The sequence below is a fragment of the Podarcis liolepis genome (genome assembly GCF_965112155.1).
Source record: "Podarcis liolepis genome assembly, chromosome: 6".
In the NCBI taxonomy this organism is placed as follows: Eukaryota; Metazoa; Chordata; class Lepidosauria; order Squamata; family Lacertidae; genus Podarcis; species Podarcis liolepis.
In genome coordinates, this window is record NC_139559.1 from 66,944,213 (window position 1) to 66,961,845 (window position 17,633).

The 17,633-nt window shown below is 42.1% G+C and overlaps 1 protein-coding gene across 4 annotated transcripts in view; it reads right to left on the reverse strand.

Annotated features, from left to right (window-relative positions):
• Positions 1-17,426, reverse strand: part of ADGRL4 (adhesion G protein-coupled receptor L4) — an 88,913-nt gene extending 71,487 nt beyond the window's left edge. Inside the window, exons 1-3 of one of the 4 annotated variants that reach the window (XM_083510643.1) lie at positions 17,234-17,412; positions 16,701-16,948; positions 14,930-15,094 (exon numbers count right to left, since the gene is read on the reverse strand). In XM_083510643.1, the coding sequence (XP_083366769.1) occupies positions 14,930-15,094; positions 16,701-16,827 (292 nt within the window). In that variant the 5' untranslated portion in view covers positions 16,828-16,948; positions 17,234-17,412. Of the gene's footprint in view, positions 1-14,929; positions 15,095-16,700 lie in introns of all 4 variants that reach the window. The other 3 variants (XM_083510642.1, XR_014527830.1, XM_083510644.1) reach the window with 3 other exon arrangements.
• Between the last annotated feature and the right edge of the window lie 207 nt (positions 17,427-17,633).

The window sequence follows — 17,633 nt, forward strand, 5'->3', positions numbered from 1 at the left end:
TTCCTTGCAAAAACAAGATCTTTGTGTCTAGGTAACAAATGTGCAACATTAAATCATAACAAAAAGAATTGAGTTCTCACTTTGGCTTGTACAAGACTGTTCTGTACATGTGGATTTAAGCTTGAGTTTCATTGTTTTTAACAGGCTGTTCAAAGACTGACCATATGTATCTTGCAATGGATATAGTTCTGTAGAGAGGGCTAAAGTCCTGATGCAATCAATGAGTGGATGGGGCTTGGGATAGTGTGCTCCATCCTTGACCTCCATGAACTACTTGTGTACAAATTTTTGTGTGTGTGCAAGCTGTGTGTATGCTGTCTTCATGTGATCTATGCCCTACACCAAATGCAGACAACATTACACCCACTCCAAGCATAAAAAGAAAAGAACCCATTAATCATCTCCGCAGTGGTGAGACGACACACATGGAGGAGGCAAAGGTGTTTTAAAAACCATATAATTAATTAAAACCGTGCGTAAATCAAACAAGCCACTGTTTGCATCTCTTTCCAGAAGTCTGCAGGGATCTACAGTGGCTATCAAAAAGAGTCACTAAAGTACTCAAAAAAATGAGAGGATCAAACAAGTTACAGCCAATTATTCTCTTGCTATTGCCATACAGCAGGGTTGGGGGTAAATGTGACCAAACTGAAAGCAGCGTGGCCACAATAAACCTTATTCATGGAAACTATAGCCAGGATAAACCGAATTTAAGGACAGAGCTAAGCCAGGGTGGATGAGGACAGATGAGATGGAGGACAGGTGATAGACCTGCTGCCCTTTCACAATGAAAAGATGAGGTAGTTTTTAGACCCTTTTAACTCAATGGTTGCATGACTCAATCCATTAAGAAATATAAAGCATTCTGGATGCAGTAGAGGGTTGTGTATTTTCATTAATATCAATATAAGGAAATCTGTACTGAACCTATTGAAAATAAATACAGCCCTGAGTTTCTGTTCTTCTATGTTTATCGTAAGTGATGACATGAATACTCCAAACTCTTACATAGGCTATCATGCAACTGAAGTAATTCCCATAAGATCCCACTTTTCAACAACGAAGGCAGATTATTAAGTTTCCTCATCCTCCAAGCAAAACAAAACCAGCAGTTTCCTTCCCACACTATGAGAAGAGTTCAAGGTGAAAGAACAAATTTGTTCCAAACATCTATTGTTTCCTTTGACCTTCCAATATACATAGAACCCATTATTGCAGCTACCATTGCCACAGAATCAGTTTGTATTAGACACTGTCTACTCCACAAGTTGTGTACTGTCTTTTCAAACCGTAGGCTATAATTCTCCAAAGTTCTGATAGGTGGCATGTTCAAGCTGTGGTGGGAGATGGCTAGAGGACGTGGCAGAGAAAGGGGTTTGGAAATGAGCTTTTAGAAGAAGAGTCTATGCATAAACGCAAATCAAGCCCCATCTCAAAACAAGAAAAAGGAGTGCCAAAAATTTTGGGCAAACTCCAATTACCTCATTTATAGGCTGTGCTTTTTTTGGGGGGGGGGGAATGGTGTGCTAGTACACATACCCTGATAAATGTAATGTGGAGCCAGCACAAAATGACTGCCATGAGCATCAAAGAAAGAGGTGGTTGTACTATGTACAGTAGCCCAATAACACTGCGTTAGATAATTGTTTAAAGCATAAGAACCTAGTGCATCCAAGTTTGAAAAATGCCTTCAGGTGGTATAGTGTGGAATACAGCTAGCTAAGAAATTTACCGTATTTTTTGCTCTATAAGACTCACTTTTCCCCTCCTAAAAAGTAAGGGGAAATGTGTGTGCGTCTTATGGAGCGAATTCAGGCTGCGCAGCTATCCCAGAAGCCAGAACAGCAGGAGGGATTGCTGCTTTCACAGCGCAGTGATCCCTCTTGCTGTTCTGGCTTCTGAGATTCAGAATATTTTTTTTCTTGTTTTCCTCCACCAAAAACTAGGTGCGTCTTATGGTCTGGTGCGTCTTATAGCGCAAAAAAATACGGTATATTCTCCTTTTGAAACTGGCAGTCATATTTCAAAATCAAAAGTTGCTTTATGACAAAAAAGTGGCACCTTCAAGAATATGTTTCAGAGTGGAACAGTGCTCCTGTTCAGGGTTCCAGACAAGCACACACTTTTCTGAGAATACTCAATTCCATTCCTTCTGCCCCTCAGTTTTCCCCTTTCTGTCCCTGACAAACAGTTAGCAATCTGTACCCACTCAGCATTCTTAGTCATCATTAGGATTTTGGGGTTTTTTAAACACGCCCCCCATATTTTTTCCCCTCCTCAATTTTTATTTTATTTTGCATTTCCATCAGGGTTCCCCTGAGCATGCTGATGCCTTCTCTTTGTCTGTGGATGGTTAGGCTTGCCATACGTCAGGAAAATTCCTGACATGCCCTGGTTTTCAGGTGTAAAAATGGCATCGGGGTGAATTTTGACATTTTGGCTGCAGCAGGAGACAGGCATTTGGAGAATGAGTTCATTGCTCATAGATATTTTGAAAACTGAATTCTTGCACATACAGTCAAATAAGCATGCACAACACCTTCTGCTTACACATCCATTGACTTCATTTTAGATCTGGAAACTAGATCAGTACTTGCTGCGTTCAGACATTGAAATGGCTCTTCTTTACACTGCTATTTGTCAATGGAACAATATATTTCTCAGGTAGGTACAAGATAAACCGGATGTTCGGTTAATACATTTATGATTTCTTAAGCAAATCCTAGAACATCCTCTTTAAACTTAATCTGATTGACTCAAGAAGTAGAGAACAGACACTTCCCTTCGGAAATGGAACAACAATTGGCAAAAGGTTAAAGATGCTGAATTACAGAGATGTGCCTGAATCTATACGAATAGCAGAACGATTATAGAAAATTGTGGGTTCTTTTCAAAGAAACAGGAACTGGCTTTTCTGTATCATGTCTTGTTATACAATTTAGAATGCTCCTATGGCAGCAGAATAATGAGCAGAGCATCCCTGTGTTTTGAAGTCCTACCGTGTTCAATATGACTCACTTCTTAGTTCAGGGGAAGTCAGCACTGATGCTTTCAGAATCCAGTTGTTGTTGTTCAGAAATTCTGGTCATTGAACATGTTGACTGGTGTTGATGGGAATTGGAGTCCAAAAACATCTGAAGGGGGCAGCATAGTAGCTATCCCTGTCCTAGTTAATGTATTTAGGACCGCAGCTTAAAAGGGCAAATTTAGGGAAGCCTCTTTTTCAACTTCACTCTATACTCAAACTGAAAAAGCAGTTGTAACTGAAGAATGCTTTACCAACACTAGCTTCTCCTGTAGGTGGATGAACTGTGCCAATCCTACATGACTAACAGGATTCATATGGCATTGCCAATGTGCAATCCTTCATGTGGCAATGTAACTACGTTAAGTTAAATTGAAGAAAGCAGAAATGTTTGTAGTAATTGGCAAGGGGTAGGTGTGAAGAACGAAGACATCTGAAAATTAACATTCAAAAACAACATTTAATTTCTAAAGTGAGGATGTAGTGAAACGTATCTATTTCGCCATCCCTGGATTCCCTAAATTGTAAGTCATTCATTTTTTTGAAGTCAAATCTAAAACTATTTTATTTAATGGTGGCTACTGAGTCTAAATTGCAACCTGTACTCAGACATTGCTTATCATTTAGGCAGTGGTAGTTAGCTTCCATTGGGACTGGTAGGGTAGGAGGCAGAAAGGCCAACAGTAGGTGGAGCCATAGCCAAAAATAAGCAGATCCAACCATTTTTAGCATTGTTCCTTCTTAGTTCAACAGAAGGAACACATTTTCAAGAAAAAGCTGCAGTATTGAATAAGGAATACGGAAAGATTTTTTCAGCCTGAGGGCCACCTTCTCATATGGAAAACCTTTCACAGGCCACATGCCAGAAGTGTGTGGGGCAGAGACAAAAGTGGCAGAATCATAAATCCACGTGATACCTTTTATTCAGTAGACTAGTTTCTACATGGACTGTCATCTATCTGGAAGCAAGAGGCCTTATTAGAGGTGTGTGTCAAGGCCCCCAAGCCACCCCCCAGGAGAATAAAGACACAAGGACACAGAATTTTAAGTTATTGTTAATGCGCGAGGCCGAAAGGGAAGCCTCAGAGTCGCACCACAGCTTAAATCAGCCCCGACTACACCCCCGAAGCGACCTGATTGGCCACCTGGCTACATGGTGTGGCTGGGGTCTCCCACAGCATGACGCAGGATGCCGTCCCACCCGCTGAGTGGGGTGGCCAGGAGGCCTGACTGCAACCCGGCCCCACAAAAAAAGTGGAGCCGATTTCAAGGACACATTCCAGCCAAGCAGAAACATTCAAAGAGGGTGTGAAGCCAGGGCAGTAGAAGAAGTGACTGGGAAGGGAGTGTGGTCTGAGGCAAATACCCCAGGTCAGATGGAGAGGCTTGGGGGGCTACATTCAGCTCCCAGGCCTGAGGTTCCCTACTCACATACCTTGTTTTTCCTTTGTGTTGCAAGGCTAATGAACCAACTTTCACTGTATAGTTATCATTTGCTTCTAATTTCCTGCAAGCTTCCCTTCTTAAATAATGTGAGTGCAAAAAATAAACTTGACTTTTTCAGCCTATCTAGTTTCCTATGAGGGAAACTGGATTGGTCTACCTATTCTGCCAAAGTAAACATCACCCAAATTCTTAAACCTGAAGGGGTACTCCTGTGCTCTTCTTAGGGATAAGTGGCCCTGTCAATTATGATTCCTCTCTGTTCACCACATTTCCACATCAGTTTGTGCGATTTGTTTTAAAAAGTTGTCATGAAAATCAACTAGCATTTTAGTGCAAATCTCTCCAAATATACAAAATTTTGTATGCAATTTTGCTTAACGTATATTTTCACTAAGCTGTTTTTTCATGATACAAAAATGCATTGTATGTTCTTACCATATATATATATGCATATGCATTTTAATGCAATCTTCACTCTAGTATATGTGTTTATGCAAACTGAATATAATTTCTTCCCCATCTCTAGCCCTCGTCTTGAAAACATTTCCTGGGTCAAGAACTATGAGAACTAGAAGAACTTGGGACAAAGTAACTCGCTCCAAACCGTAAGAATTTGCTTTTGCGTGGACAGGCGGAGTCTCCAGATCCCGAGCAGTCCCCCCCCCCGTCATGTGGAATAACGACTCAAGACAACATGCTATGGGATTAAATTGGCCACAACTTTATTAAATTTCAAATGTGGGTAGACCTTGGCTCAGGCATTGGGCGTTCTCCTTCCCCAGTCCCCAGCCGGGGACCTAGGGAGCATCAGGGTTATCCAGTGTGTGTGTGGGGGGATGGGCCAGCTCTGGAGAACATATGTTCAAGCAGAGATAGCCGCCCCTGTTACGCCGCCGCCGCCACAGGGGAGAGCAATGACGACCTTTCGGCGTACGGTCAAAGCCTCCCTTCAGAAACCCCTTTAACGGGGAACCCTGGTATCGCCACTGCAAAGAGGAAGATGGACTAAAGGATTCCGCCCAAGGCCTGATACCGCCAAAGTTGTGACGTTTTGCTACGGGAAAGGCGAAACCTGCCAGTGCAGGGAAATTCCTTTCCGGCCCTTTAACAGCGACCTGCATACCTGTGAAGAAAAGTTAACCTGCAAAACCTATGAAGAAAAGTTAACCTGCAAAGGAAGACATTAACTGAGGGTGGGTAGGGTGGGAGAAGCTCTGGAGCCAAGTGAGGATTCCCAGGTAAGATCCTCCCTCTATTGTGTGGGCAGGTAATCCCTCCCCTACCTGGCCTGGTCTCCTTGGCAACGCTTCCCCCAGGTGGGATTGGACAACTGACTGAGGTAGGCGGAGACCTCCAGGTATCCCACCTGAGGGAAGGCAAAGTCAAGCCTATGCTGATGGGGCCGCTCCAGATCTAGGGCTGCGCGCGTCCATGCAAAGGGCGCCCCCCGTTTTAAGCGGGGAGCGGTCATTCTGAAACTCAGTTATGGCTTAGCCAGGCTGTTTAATTAAGTGAAAGAGAGTGGGACCGACTATTGCACTTTGGCAATTTGGAAGTCCTGTGTTTTATTATGATAAAAATCATAAGAGGCCTTTACGTAGTTCAGGACTCTGTTTTTATTTCAATGTTATCTAAAAGAACCATTTCTACTAAACTTCCTGAAGATGTGGTTTTAAAAAAGTAAAATAAACACAGAGAGAGAGAGAGAGAGAGTGAAAGAAAGAAAGAAAGAAAGAAAGAAAGAAAGAAAGAGGAGAGTCAGTCTTTGGTCTTTGTATCACTTGGTTATCTTGAAGGACTTATTGCCTCATATTCAATAAACCACTTTGCTGTGTGTTGCTTAACTGGTAAGAAGTTATTGAGTTAAAATCAGAAGACTGCTATAAAATCAAACTGTCCCCTTTTTGTGTTCCAAGAAGGGAATGTTCTAATTGACCTATTGAGGGCCGCCTTCTCAACTGCAACTCTTTTTGTAGATGCTGATAAAATTCCAAGCATGCAGGGAACCCTTACAAGAGTCTTGTCTGAACTCAGGTTGAGAAGAGAATTAGTGTGAAGAGCCTCCATAATCACTAGCTTTCGGAATGCTTTTACAGTTCCATGCTGTGGAGCTATGCCTCGGGCCAGACTTGGCAAGAACCAGCTTGTAACCTCAGGCTAAGGTGATGTGAGCTAGGTTAGACATTCAGCCCACATGTTTCTCGTAAGAGAAAGACCAGACATATCATAGAAAGAAGATATTAAGAGCTGCTTGATACTGGGTCACACCAGTGTGGTCCTTCTACCTTAGCATCATCTATACGGAGTGGTAGAGGCTCTCCCAGGGAAGTCATGCAGAGAGAGAATGCTTTCCCAGCTTACAATCTTTAGATCCTTCAAGATCTTAGAACATATTCTTTATGTGCTCCAAGAAAATATACTTTGTGTGTATATCAGTGTTTCCCAACCGGTGTGCCGCGGCACACTACTGTGCCGTGAGACACCGGCTGGTGTGCCGTGGGAGGGAGGCGGGCGAGTCGGGCGGCGAGAGGCGGCGGCGGCGGCGGCGAGGATCCGCGTCGAGCCGGGGGCGGCTCCGCGGTGGTGGTGCCGAGCGGCGGGGCAGCTCGCGCAAAAGGGAGGAGCGCGAGACAGCGGAGGAGGAGGAGGCCGGCATGTCCGGGCAGCAGCAGCAACAGCAGCAGCAGCAACTCCCGGCGACGGCTCCTCCTCCGCCCGCTATCGCCGCCGCCGCCTCAGCTGCCCTCGCTCTGCTGCCTCCTCCCACCCCGGCAAGGGGAAGGGAAAAAACGTTCACTTTTGTGCGTCCCCCCCCCGCGTGACGCTGCGCGCTGACGTCACGGGGCGGGGCTTTAATGGTGGTGTGCCGCGAGATTTTTTTCCGGTAAGCAGGTGTGCCGTTGCCCAAAAACGTTTGGGAAACACTGGTGTATATCACCGAGTTCTGGTTACACATACAAATTAAAGAACAAAAATATTCAAATCCTACTATTTTCTATCATAACTAGTCAACTTATTGAAATACAGTGGTACCTCAGGTTACATACGCTTCAGGTTACAGACTCCGCTAACCCAGAAATAGTACCTCGGGTTAAGAACTTTGCTTCAGGATGAGAACAGAAATCGTGTTCCGGTGGTGCAGCGGCAGCAGGAGGCCCCATTAGCTAAAGCAGTGCTTCAGGTTAAGAACAGTTTCAGGTTAAGAATGGCCCTCCAGAACAAATTAAGTACTTAACCCGAGGTACCACTGTACTTATTTTTTATTGATTCAGTTGTGTCCTAATACTCAAAATAGTTATGCCAGGGACAAAAACAAAGTATCTGCTTGAATTTATTGGGTCTCTTTCCTGGGTATGTGTTGTTTTCCCCCCCTCTCAGCTTCTTCCATTCTCCATTTTGTTGCAGTCTAAGCTTGTTCAGCATTGCAGACCTTGTCTGCAAAGCTACACTAGCCATCACCAAGAAGCACACACTGACTTCTCAAGTTTCAGCTTCCTTCTGTGAGAGCTCTGCTGCTCCTGTTTCCAGTGATGAGTCACCAGCTAGCTTAATTCAGATCAGCCTCTGCCAGAGTGAAACTTTTTAAAGGTAACCTCTTTAGAGCATTCCAAATACAATGAATTCAAACATACATTTTATGTACATTAAATGTATAACTTTGACATAGATCACATGCATGCAATACATGGCATGCCCCCAAAGAATTCTGTAAACTATAGTTTGCCCCACAACTCTCAGCACACTTAACAGACTACAGTTCCCAGGATTGTTTGGGGGAAGCCGGGTGCTTAAAATATATGGTGTCTATGTGATCATAGTGTTGGGTGGGGTCTTGTAGGCCATCCTCCTTAATGCAGAGTGCCCCCAACAGTTGGCTATCCATCTCTGTTTGAAGATCTAAGCTAGGGCAAAGAGATCCAGCTTTTTGAAGTTCCAGCTACGGCAAAGCCATCACCCCTACAACTAATTGGTTACACTGTAGTGTAAACTGTCAATAAATTTATCCTAATGCTCAATTGAAGTAGACCTTCCTGTAAATTAGGGCCCATTATATATAGCCCTACCTTCTGGAGCAGGAGAGAACAAGTCCTTGCCTTTTTACAAGGCAACAGTCCTTCAGGAATTTGAAGAGCACTATCTTAATACCTGCTGAAAATACATTGTCTTCCAGTGGAATCAGTTAACACTTTAAGTTTTGCAGGGGCGGACTTTGGTAATATGGCATGTGAGTGAGGACAAAATTTTGTGGCTCCCCTCTTAAATATTTCTTATGTTCACAATAATTCCTTTGGGTGCAGTTGCTTTTTAATGGATCTTTTCAGTAGGTACCTGTATAAATATTATTATTATTCCTACTACTTTTGTGCTTCCATGGCTAGGCACCCTGTATGTGGGAACTGCCTACACTGCCCTAAACTCAACACCGAGTTTTGAGAGATCTTAAAGTTAGATAAACTGACTTGATTGGTATGTGGAAGGGGGGGGGAGTTCTGAGTTTTCATGTATTATGTGCAGCCTGTGCTTTTCAAAATATCTTTGCTGTGTCTGGGAAATCATTGTAGCAGGACAGCTGTGGTTACATATACACAGGCTGTACAATTACTTCAAAAACTCTGGCAAATATAATTGCTGTTCAGTTGGAAAGGAGAGACATGATGGCCTTTCAGAGCCCCAACTTTATATGGCACTATAGCTAGATGAGCTGCTAGTGTGGAGATTGATTCATCTCTCAGAGTGTAAATTGCGACTGACGTTTACAAGGGATTCTTGTGGCTATTGTCTCTTCTCCTTCCTGCCTGCCGGCCTGTGCAGAACAAAACAGCTCAGCTTCATTGTCCTGCCATATTTTAGAAAGTTAAAGTAAACACTGTGATCACGCTGTTTACTTCAATATTGTGCCAGCGAAACAGCAAATTGGCAGTCAGCAGTCATCAGGCAGCCAGCAGTAAAACTATACAACAGTACCGGAAAGCTGCAAGTATGTCAGCCCTTTTTATCCCTAATATAGGAGGGGAAATTCCCAAGCATTGCATTTCTTTGTCACCTACTGTTATTCAGTCGAGTCTGAATTATTTTTCTGGATCTGGGTTATCTGCTGCACGGAAGTTCCATTTCTCTGTAATTTAGATGTGGTTTATATTCATACCTAAAGCTGTAATTGCAATTTAAAGAAGCAGCTCAGTCCTCTAATCTGAATTTGTCATCTGACTCCTTACCATCCTCTTTCACATCCAACATCACCATCAGCTTCCTTCATGATTTTAGCAAACGCACGAACGCACACATTATCCACAGCAATCCTCCTAAAAATCTGCACCTATGAGATTTGGGTGGCCTTGTTTCCCCCACTATGTATGACAGGGATGGGGAACCTGTGGCCCTCCAGATTATGTTGGACTCTGAAACCCATAAACCCCAGTCAGCACAGCCAGTGGCAAGGGATGATGAGAGTTGTAGTCCAACAACGTCTGGAAGGACAAAGGTTTTCCACCCCTGATTTATCCCAATATTGTGAGCAGTGTTGGCCTTCTAGAGCATTGAACAGGAGTCTTTCCATCCTGAAAACTGAACCATAGCTCCCTGGTGCATTTGGCAACTTTAGCAACTACCACTTGAAAAGAATAACGATAAGATTAGGATATATTTATTCATGGCTCATCTTACAACATTTGTTTAAATGTGACCTTTGCTGGTGTCTTTGGCTTCATCTGCTCTTTTTATATTTTTGATAACGGCCTTTTTAAAAATTCTTTTTAAAAATTTGCAGCATGATGCTGCAGAACTTGCACAATAATTTTAAAGATAAAATTTGCTATTAGCTGCAAAAATGTTGAGATCTGTTCTTAAGATCGAAAAAATGAGAATCTCGGAGAAACAAAAAAGACAGATCTTTCCATCTCTACTCAGAGGAGACTCATTGCAATGAATGGGCCTATGTTAGTCATGCCCTTTCATTTCACTGAGTCTGCTCTGAATGATATTAACATGGAACACAGCACATTGATCTTTAGATCCCATTCCCTACTTGAATTATCCTACTCGACAAAGTTCCTTTCATGGACAATCTGGAGAAGACAGATTGCGTTATTGAATCACTGTCTCTTTAAAGAGTAAAAACCAGTTTCATAGCAGTATACACATTAAATGAATTAAACTGACAACTGTCAGTTCAACCTCTTTTTGCTTTCAAAAAAATCATACAGATCCTTTGTTTAAAAAAGGTTGAATGTTACTTCTGAAACCAATAGCTACTACAGCTTCCTTGATTATAGCAACACAAAGCTCCAGAGTTAAGAGTGGAGAAGGGAGGTATTTAAATAACATCATTAAGGATATCATTAAAAGCCAGCTATTACTGAACAGGTGCAAAATTGTTAAATTGCTGCTAATGACAGCAACAGTGAGCGTTGCCACCTATCTAACTAACATGCTTGCACTGTGTGTGTCATTTGGCGAGCTGCGGCTTATATGCGTACATGAAAGAGAATCTGCATTGATGATAACAGAAGGACTGTTGTACTAGCAAGCAAACATTATAAATTGAAGAGTAACAGGCATTTATCTCCAGAAGCCCTTCCTAGGAAAAAAGTACAGGAGAAACACTCACACTCCAAGATCTAACATATCATTAAGTCACAGCATTGCTCCACTTATGTTAGCTTCAAGCTAATAACTAACCTGACTATCTTTTAATCCTTTTAAGATCTTATCCAATTAAAAGCAGATGGTAAATATGTTCTTAGAAGACTACAAAGAAGATTAGTTGAGTTGTGCGATCCACTGCCTTAAAAAAATGCCCTTTTTTTTGCTTCCCAACAATATTTCCTGCACCACCAATGAAAACCAACGAATGAATAGATAAAGAACCCATCCACATGATGCTGACACAAAATACACATACACTATGCAAAAAGTGGAAATAACATTACCCCCTTCTTTCCTCCGCCTCTCCCTCCACAAACTCACAATGCCCACAATAACAATGTCTCACACCAAATGTAACCAACCTGTAGAAAAGACTATGAATTGAAAACAGATATGCTATATGTAGCTTTGTTATAACCTATATAACTCACTATGGGGTACTGTGGGGAAATTTAAAATGGTGTCCTGGAGTTCTCTAATGCAGGAGACAATTCACCTTGCCAAAGCCAGTGAAGATGTTCTTGACCATAAACCACAATAAAACAGTGACCAAACAACAAAAAACACAGTATATCCAAAATAAAAGAGACAAAGGCTAGGCAAACAGAAACAGTTCAATGGGATTTACTCCCAGTTAAGTGCACATAATTCATCCTTTAAAGTAGTGTGAGAAGAATGAAATAATCTCTAACTAGCACCTAAAAACAAGTAACCTTGGGAAAGTACCCACAGCCACCACTGAAAGGGCTTTGTCACTACTTACTATCAGAGCAATCCCAACCTCCGTCATGCCATGCTTGGGCAGGGCAGATGGTTTGAAATGACCAGAGGTGTCCATTTGCCCAGAGGCAGCAAATTTCAAAGGCCAGATTTTGTATGCTTAAATTTTAAACTAGCAGTGTGTGTGTGCGCGCGCTCGTGCGTGCAGTGCTTTTTTCTGGGGCGGTATGTATTTTGTGAATCTTTGTACTTTTGTTCATTTACTGTATTTCCCCCGATTTGAACTATAAAATGTTGATTTTCTTGAATCAAAATGACGGTACCCCTAAATATTTTTTTAAGGAAAAACACACACACTCTCTCTCTGTGTGTAATGTATCACATTTGTTAATGTTAGTTTAAAACTTCCCACAATCCAGGAGCTTCAGATTTCAATGCTCTACAACTCCCATAATCTCTGACCATTGGCCATGCTGACAGGAGGGGCACAGCTCAGTCATTCCTGGTTTCATGGAATAATTAAGCATGTATTTGGCTCGCATTAGTTCTTTTGCTGTGTGACAGAAGACCCCCTCCCCTTCCCTTTCACACAGTGGTGAATATAAGGGATTTGGAGTAGTAACAAATTCATGTGATCACATGAAAATTAAAGACTCATCACTTGATAAACACGTTTCTCAATGACAGGAACATGATAGGAAAAATTGCTTTCAGGGTAACTCCATTCCAATAAAATCCATTCCAGTCAGCCATGTAGGCTACCACACGAATATAGTAATTGTCCTCTCCTTTTCCGTTATAAACAGAGATTAGACTGACTATGACAGTATTTCACCTTCTAGAAACAGCGCCATTTTGTGTAATATTTCCCCCCCCCCACATACCTTTGTCACTATCAGATTTCTAGAAGCTATGAATACACAGGCAACCTAAAACTCATTTATCTTTCCATAATTTTTATTTCATGTGTTTGTGTGTATGCCTGTTGACTTACAGGCTTGGCCCAAGGGGATGGATTAATACAGTTAGATGATTTACTGTTCTGTCCTTGATCCTGTCATGTCTGGATAGCTCAGTTGGTTAGAATATAGTCCCAACTGCAGGTTTAATCCCCGTACAGGACAGCTGCATATTCCTGCTTTGCAGGGGGTTGGACTAGATGATCCTCAGGGTCCCTTCTAACTCTACAATTCTATGATTCAATGTGTTTTGGGAGGGCCATTTCATCCACCTTGGGGCTCCTTTCTTTTGTCCACGCAAAAGTCTGTTTAGGAATGCATAGTTGACTATTAGTATTCACGGAAAATGGAAATTATTTCAGTATTTATGGATAAGGAATGGGTGTAGGGGCAACATGCTCTATCCCAACCAATGCACATTAATTTGAATGTCTGGAATGGATCCCTGTAGCTCCCCATATATTTATTATTCACAGATACTGAAGAACTAAAACATCGGACATTTTAAAACAAATGGGTCAATATGGTTTCGGAAGTCATGGACAGAAAAGCTGGGCACTTTTCTGGGAGCAGGCCTTATTGAACAAGGTGTGACTTTTGTCTGAGTAAGAAAGAATAGGCTTGCTCTGGCAGGGAAACAACAGTGGAGCAAGTATGAATGGAACCCCCCACGGAGGACTTTCTCTCATCATTTTTCACTTTCCATTTTTATTTAGGTGAAATCCAGTGAGAACCTGGTGGGACCCCTCTAAGAAAGTGAGCTACTTTCATCCATTGCATTTGATCTTCCTGTGAAATCCCCTCAGGTGTTCTACATGAAGGCAAACTCTCAAAAATTAATGCTTTAAGTGAGGGGAAAGAGAGCGGGATCAACACCAACAGTCGGAGACCATCCTGACTTCCTAACCTGAGTCCTCCTATCCGGGGCTTTATTTGAAAGAAGCAAAGAAAGAGGAGATGCGTCAAAATGATGCTAACAATCAAACTTCATCAAATAAGAGAGTCATTATAGAAGACTGAAAAAGCCCCACGTTTCTTTTGAGAGATGTTGGCTCGGTAGGATATCCGAAGCAATCTTCAACTGAAATAAATCAAGCGTTTCAGTTTTTTGTACAAAATACAGTCATACCTTGGATCTCGAACACCTTGGCACTCAGACGTTTCGACTCCTAAATGCCGCAAACCCAGAAATGAGTGTTCTGTTTTGTGAACTTTTTTTGGAGCCCAAACGTCCAATGGGGCTTCCATGGCTTCCGATTGGCTGCAGGAGCTTCCTGCAGCCAATCAAAAGCTGTGTGTTGGTTTCTGAATGTTTTGGACTTCTGGAACAGATTCTGTTAGACTTCCAATGTATGACTGTATATAGAACCAGAGTTGGAAGAGACCACAAGGGCCACCCGCTGCAATGCAGAAATCTTTTACCCAGTGTGGGGCTTAAACCCATGACTCTGAGGTGAAAAGTCTCATGCTCTACCAACTGAGCTATCCCAGGCTTCATTTGTTAAAAAAAATTAAAGAACAGTTTTGAGGCTGTGCAACCCTCCCCCCCACCGCACACTTTCTTCTTCTCATGACTTTTGGTGCTACCTCCCCATTTAGCCTCAGGGATCCAGCCACCTAGCCAGAGCCCACACCAGAATACTCTATTCCATTCCCAATCCATCTTTTCTGCTTTTCCTTTCCAAGTGACTCTACTTGGCCCCATGGCCACTGCGCATGCTAATTCCTCATTGATTTGTTTGGGTGTATATGTGTGTGAACATTAATCTCTTAATTATATTTTAAAATATTTGTCATACTCTGCAAACCCTAGGGTTTTCCAGAGCATGCTCATTCCACCCTCACTTTTTTCTTTCACAGGTCCCCCCCGGGTCCCAATCCTGTCAGCGCTCACTACCTGAGCTCACTAGCAAAGGGAGATACTTTGGTGACAAATTTAGTTTCCCATAAGTCATTCAAAAATGCAGGAATTCCAGGAACAAAGTCTAAAATAATCATGTGACCTTCCTGTGTCTACATCTACAAATCATGCTGGAATGACAAGGTTGTCAGAAGAAGAGATTGCTAAAGATAACCCAATAAAATAAAATAAATAATGATTTGTAAGAAACACCATGAATATTAGCTTGCTTACCATAACATCCATTTCTGTCTGGTTTCTCTATGCCGGGCCCACTGAATCCTGGGCTACAAAAACAGCCTTGGCGACCATTACGAACTTCACATTTTGCACGCTCATCACATGGGATGGTACAGTTCTGGGAGGAGTAGCTACTGTCCAGCAGTGTGGACATGAACACTAAATGGAATTTAAAAGAAATGTGAGTTTGGCCTTTGTAGTTGTTGAGTTCTGAAATCAGTTTTAGGCAAACACATTTGGGACGAAATAAAATTGGCATTAAGCTGAAAAATCTTATTGCTAAAGAGTCCTGTTGAACAAGGCTCGAAAACAAAATTATAACTGCTGAATGAATGATTTAAGCACAAATATCTAGGCTTTCAAGTATGTGGATTTGTCTTGAAAAGCATCTGCCTTCAAGTGCGCTCAGTAAACACAAAAATACTGCACATCAAACAAAGCTCCACAGTATTTTTGAATAAACTATAAGTGTTAAATTCTACCATGTTTCCCTGCACAGGGCAAAAGTGGCAAATAGTTCTTAGTCCAAAGAACACAACAGAGGAGACAAAAAACATTGTGCATCTGCAGGACACCTCCCCTCCCTGCAACAAGCATTTTAACATTACTTTTTAATAGCACTAGTCCAACAATGTAACTTCATGGAAGATTACATTTACACACAATAGCAGTATCATTTCAGAACACTTTCCCCATTTTTCAAGGCTACAGTATGACTATCTGAGCTATTTGCTTCATCTTGAGTGTGATAATGGAGCCCAGGCCGATTTTCAAATTCTCCTTACGTCTGGTGATTGCAACGAGTTTCAGCATTATGAAAGTTTGCTTTTGAAAACATTAAGTATAAATTCATTTCCCCGTAATGGCAACCTTTATTACTATTTCACATAAGCCACTCTGAGCTTCCCTTTCTCCCCCTGAAGAGTGGCAAATCTATTTTCTGAATAAATAAATAAATGCATTAACACAAAGGAAAAGGAAACAGAATGCAAACAACACAGACCAAGCCATTTACTCAGACGAAATCCCTGTAACTTCAGGGGAGCTTACTATCTTTTAAGGGTGCTTAGGATTGCAGCCTAAACTTCATAAAGTAAGCAGTTGTTGGACAATATTCTCCTAACCCTAATATTACTTTCTAATATTTGAATCGCCATCTTAGTGCTTTATGTCCAATATTAATTACTGGAGGAAAAACAAGAAGTAGCTTTCTATGAATAATAATGTCCAAAAACATTTTAAAGGTCATGATTATACAACTTTGTAAATATATAATTCTGTTCCCTTCCTCTATTACATTATGCATTATTTATGTGCTTCTTCCCTACAGAAAACCTCTTATTATTATTTCCGAATCTGGCCATCTGTGAGATGTGGCCTTGGTTTAACAAACTGGATAATATTCACATTCACCACTGCCGCCGCCAATGCAATAGCATTTCTGTCTTCTCAAGGTCAGAATTCATTTGAGCTCACGGGATTATTGTCGTCAACTTCTATGCATGCCAGTCTTCGGCAGTCATTAGAGTTTCTTTGCCAAGGTGGTTTTGACAAATCTAGCAACTTCCAAAGCTGGACCTGAGAAACTACTTGAGATTCAGACCATTGGTCCATCCCAGTCCTACTAGAAGGTGCCAGGGACGCTCTATTACTGTGCTTTGGCTGCCCCACATCTCCCAAACTTTCTCTTCCCTATTTCCACACCCTGCCCACCAGTTTTGTCTCTTACATCCAGCTTAACCATTCATGAAATAAAATTACCTACCTAGGACCAGTAGAAGTTTCATGGGTGGTGCTTCTAAGAAGTGCTCAGTCTTGAATCCCTTTGTAACAAAATATCTGGTCCTGCTGAAAAATGTATGATCGTGGGCTAAAGGGTTGCACATGCCCATTAGAAGAGGGGATCACGGCAAAACGCCAAAGCTCTTTATTCTGCCATTTGCCTGTCCGTATGCTTCTTCAAATATTTAGAGGGAAGGATGAAGTGAGCTAAAATGCTGAACAGCAAATCAGCTGGAGAGCAAAGGAAAGGAACTGTGTAGAAAGTTTGATCAAACAGATGAATGAATATGAGTGAGGATAGGCGCAGGAGACAGGCATGAGTACAGAGTTTGAGGAGATGGAGTGTTAGGGACCAACAGGAAGATTTAAGAAAGATACAGGGATAGAACCAAAGACTGAGGATAGCACAGTGGATGGAGATCACAATGGACTTGGAAAGCTGTGGGGAGTAGACCGGGAATAAAAAATGAGCAGTAAGAAATGGTGAGGCAGTTACCAGGATCCCACCAGCCTTGCCTGAAGTAGGTTGAGCAAATCAGAATTCTAGCACCCCAAAAGAGTTGGTGAAATCTGTAGTTTGCTTCCGTGTCGACTGCTTTCCTTGGCTATGCAGAGATGTCCAATCGCAGGCTGAAATTCGGTCACTTTAAGAGCAGCAGCATGAGAAGGAGGCACAGGAAATCCACTGAGATTTCTTTTGTGTGGAAAACAAAGATATAAAGCCATGGGAGGAAGGAGGCAGGAAGCCAAATGTGCAGCAAGGAATTTCAGGACCAGCAGGGAGGCTCAAAGCAGGGAGGTACGTGTTAAGGCCCTAAAGGGGTGATGTAATCATAATTAGAGGATAAGTGGCAAAGAATATTGGGGGTGGGGAGAAGATGAATTTTGCTACACCTAACAGAGAAGGGGGGGGGGG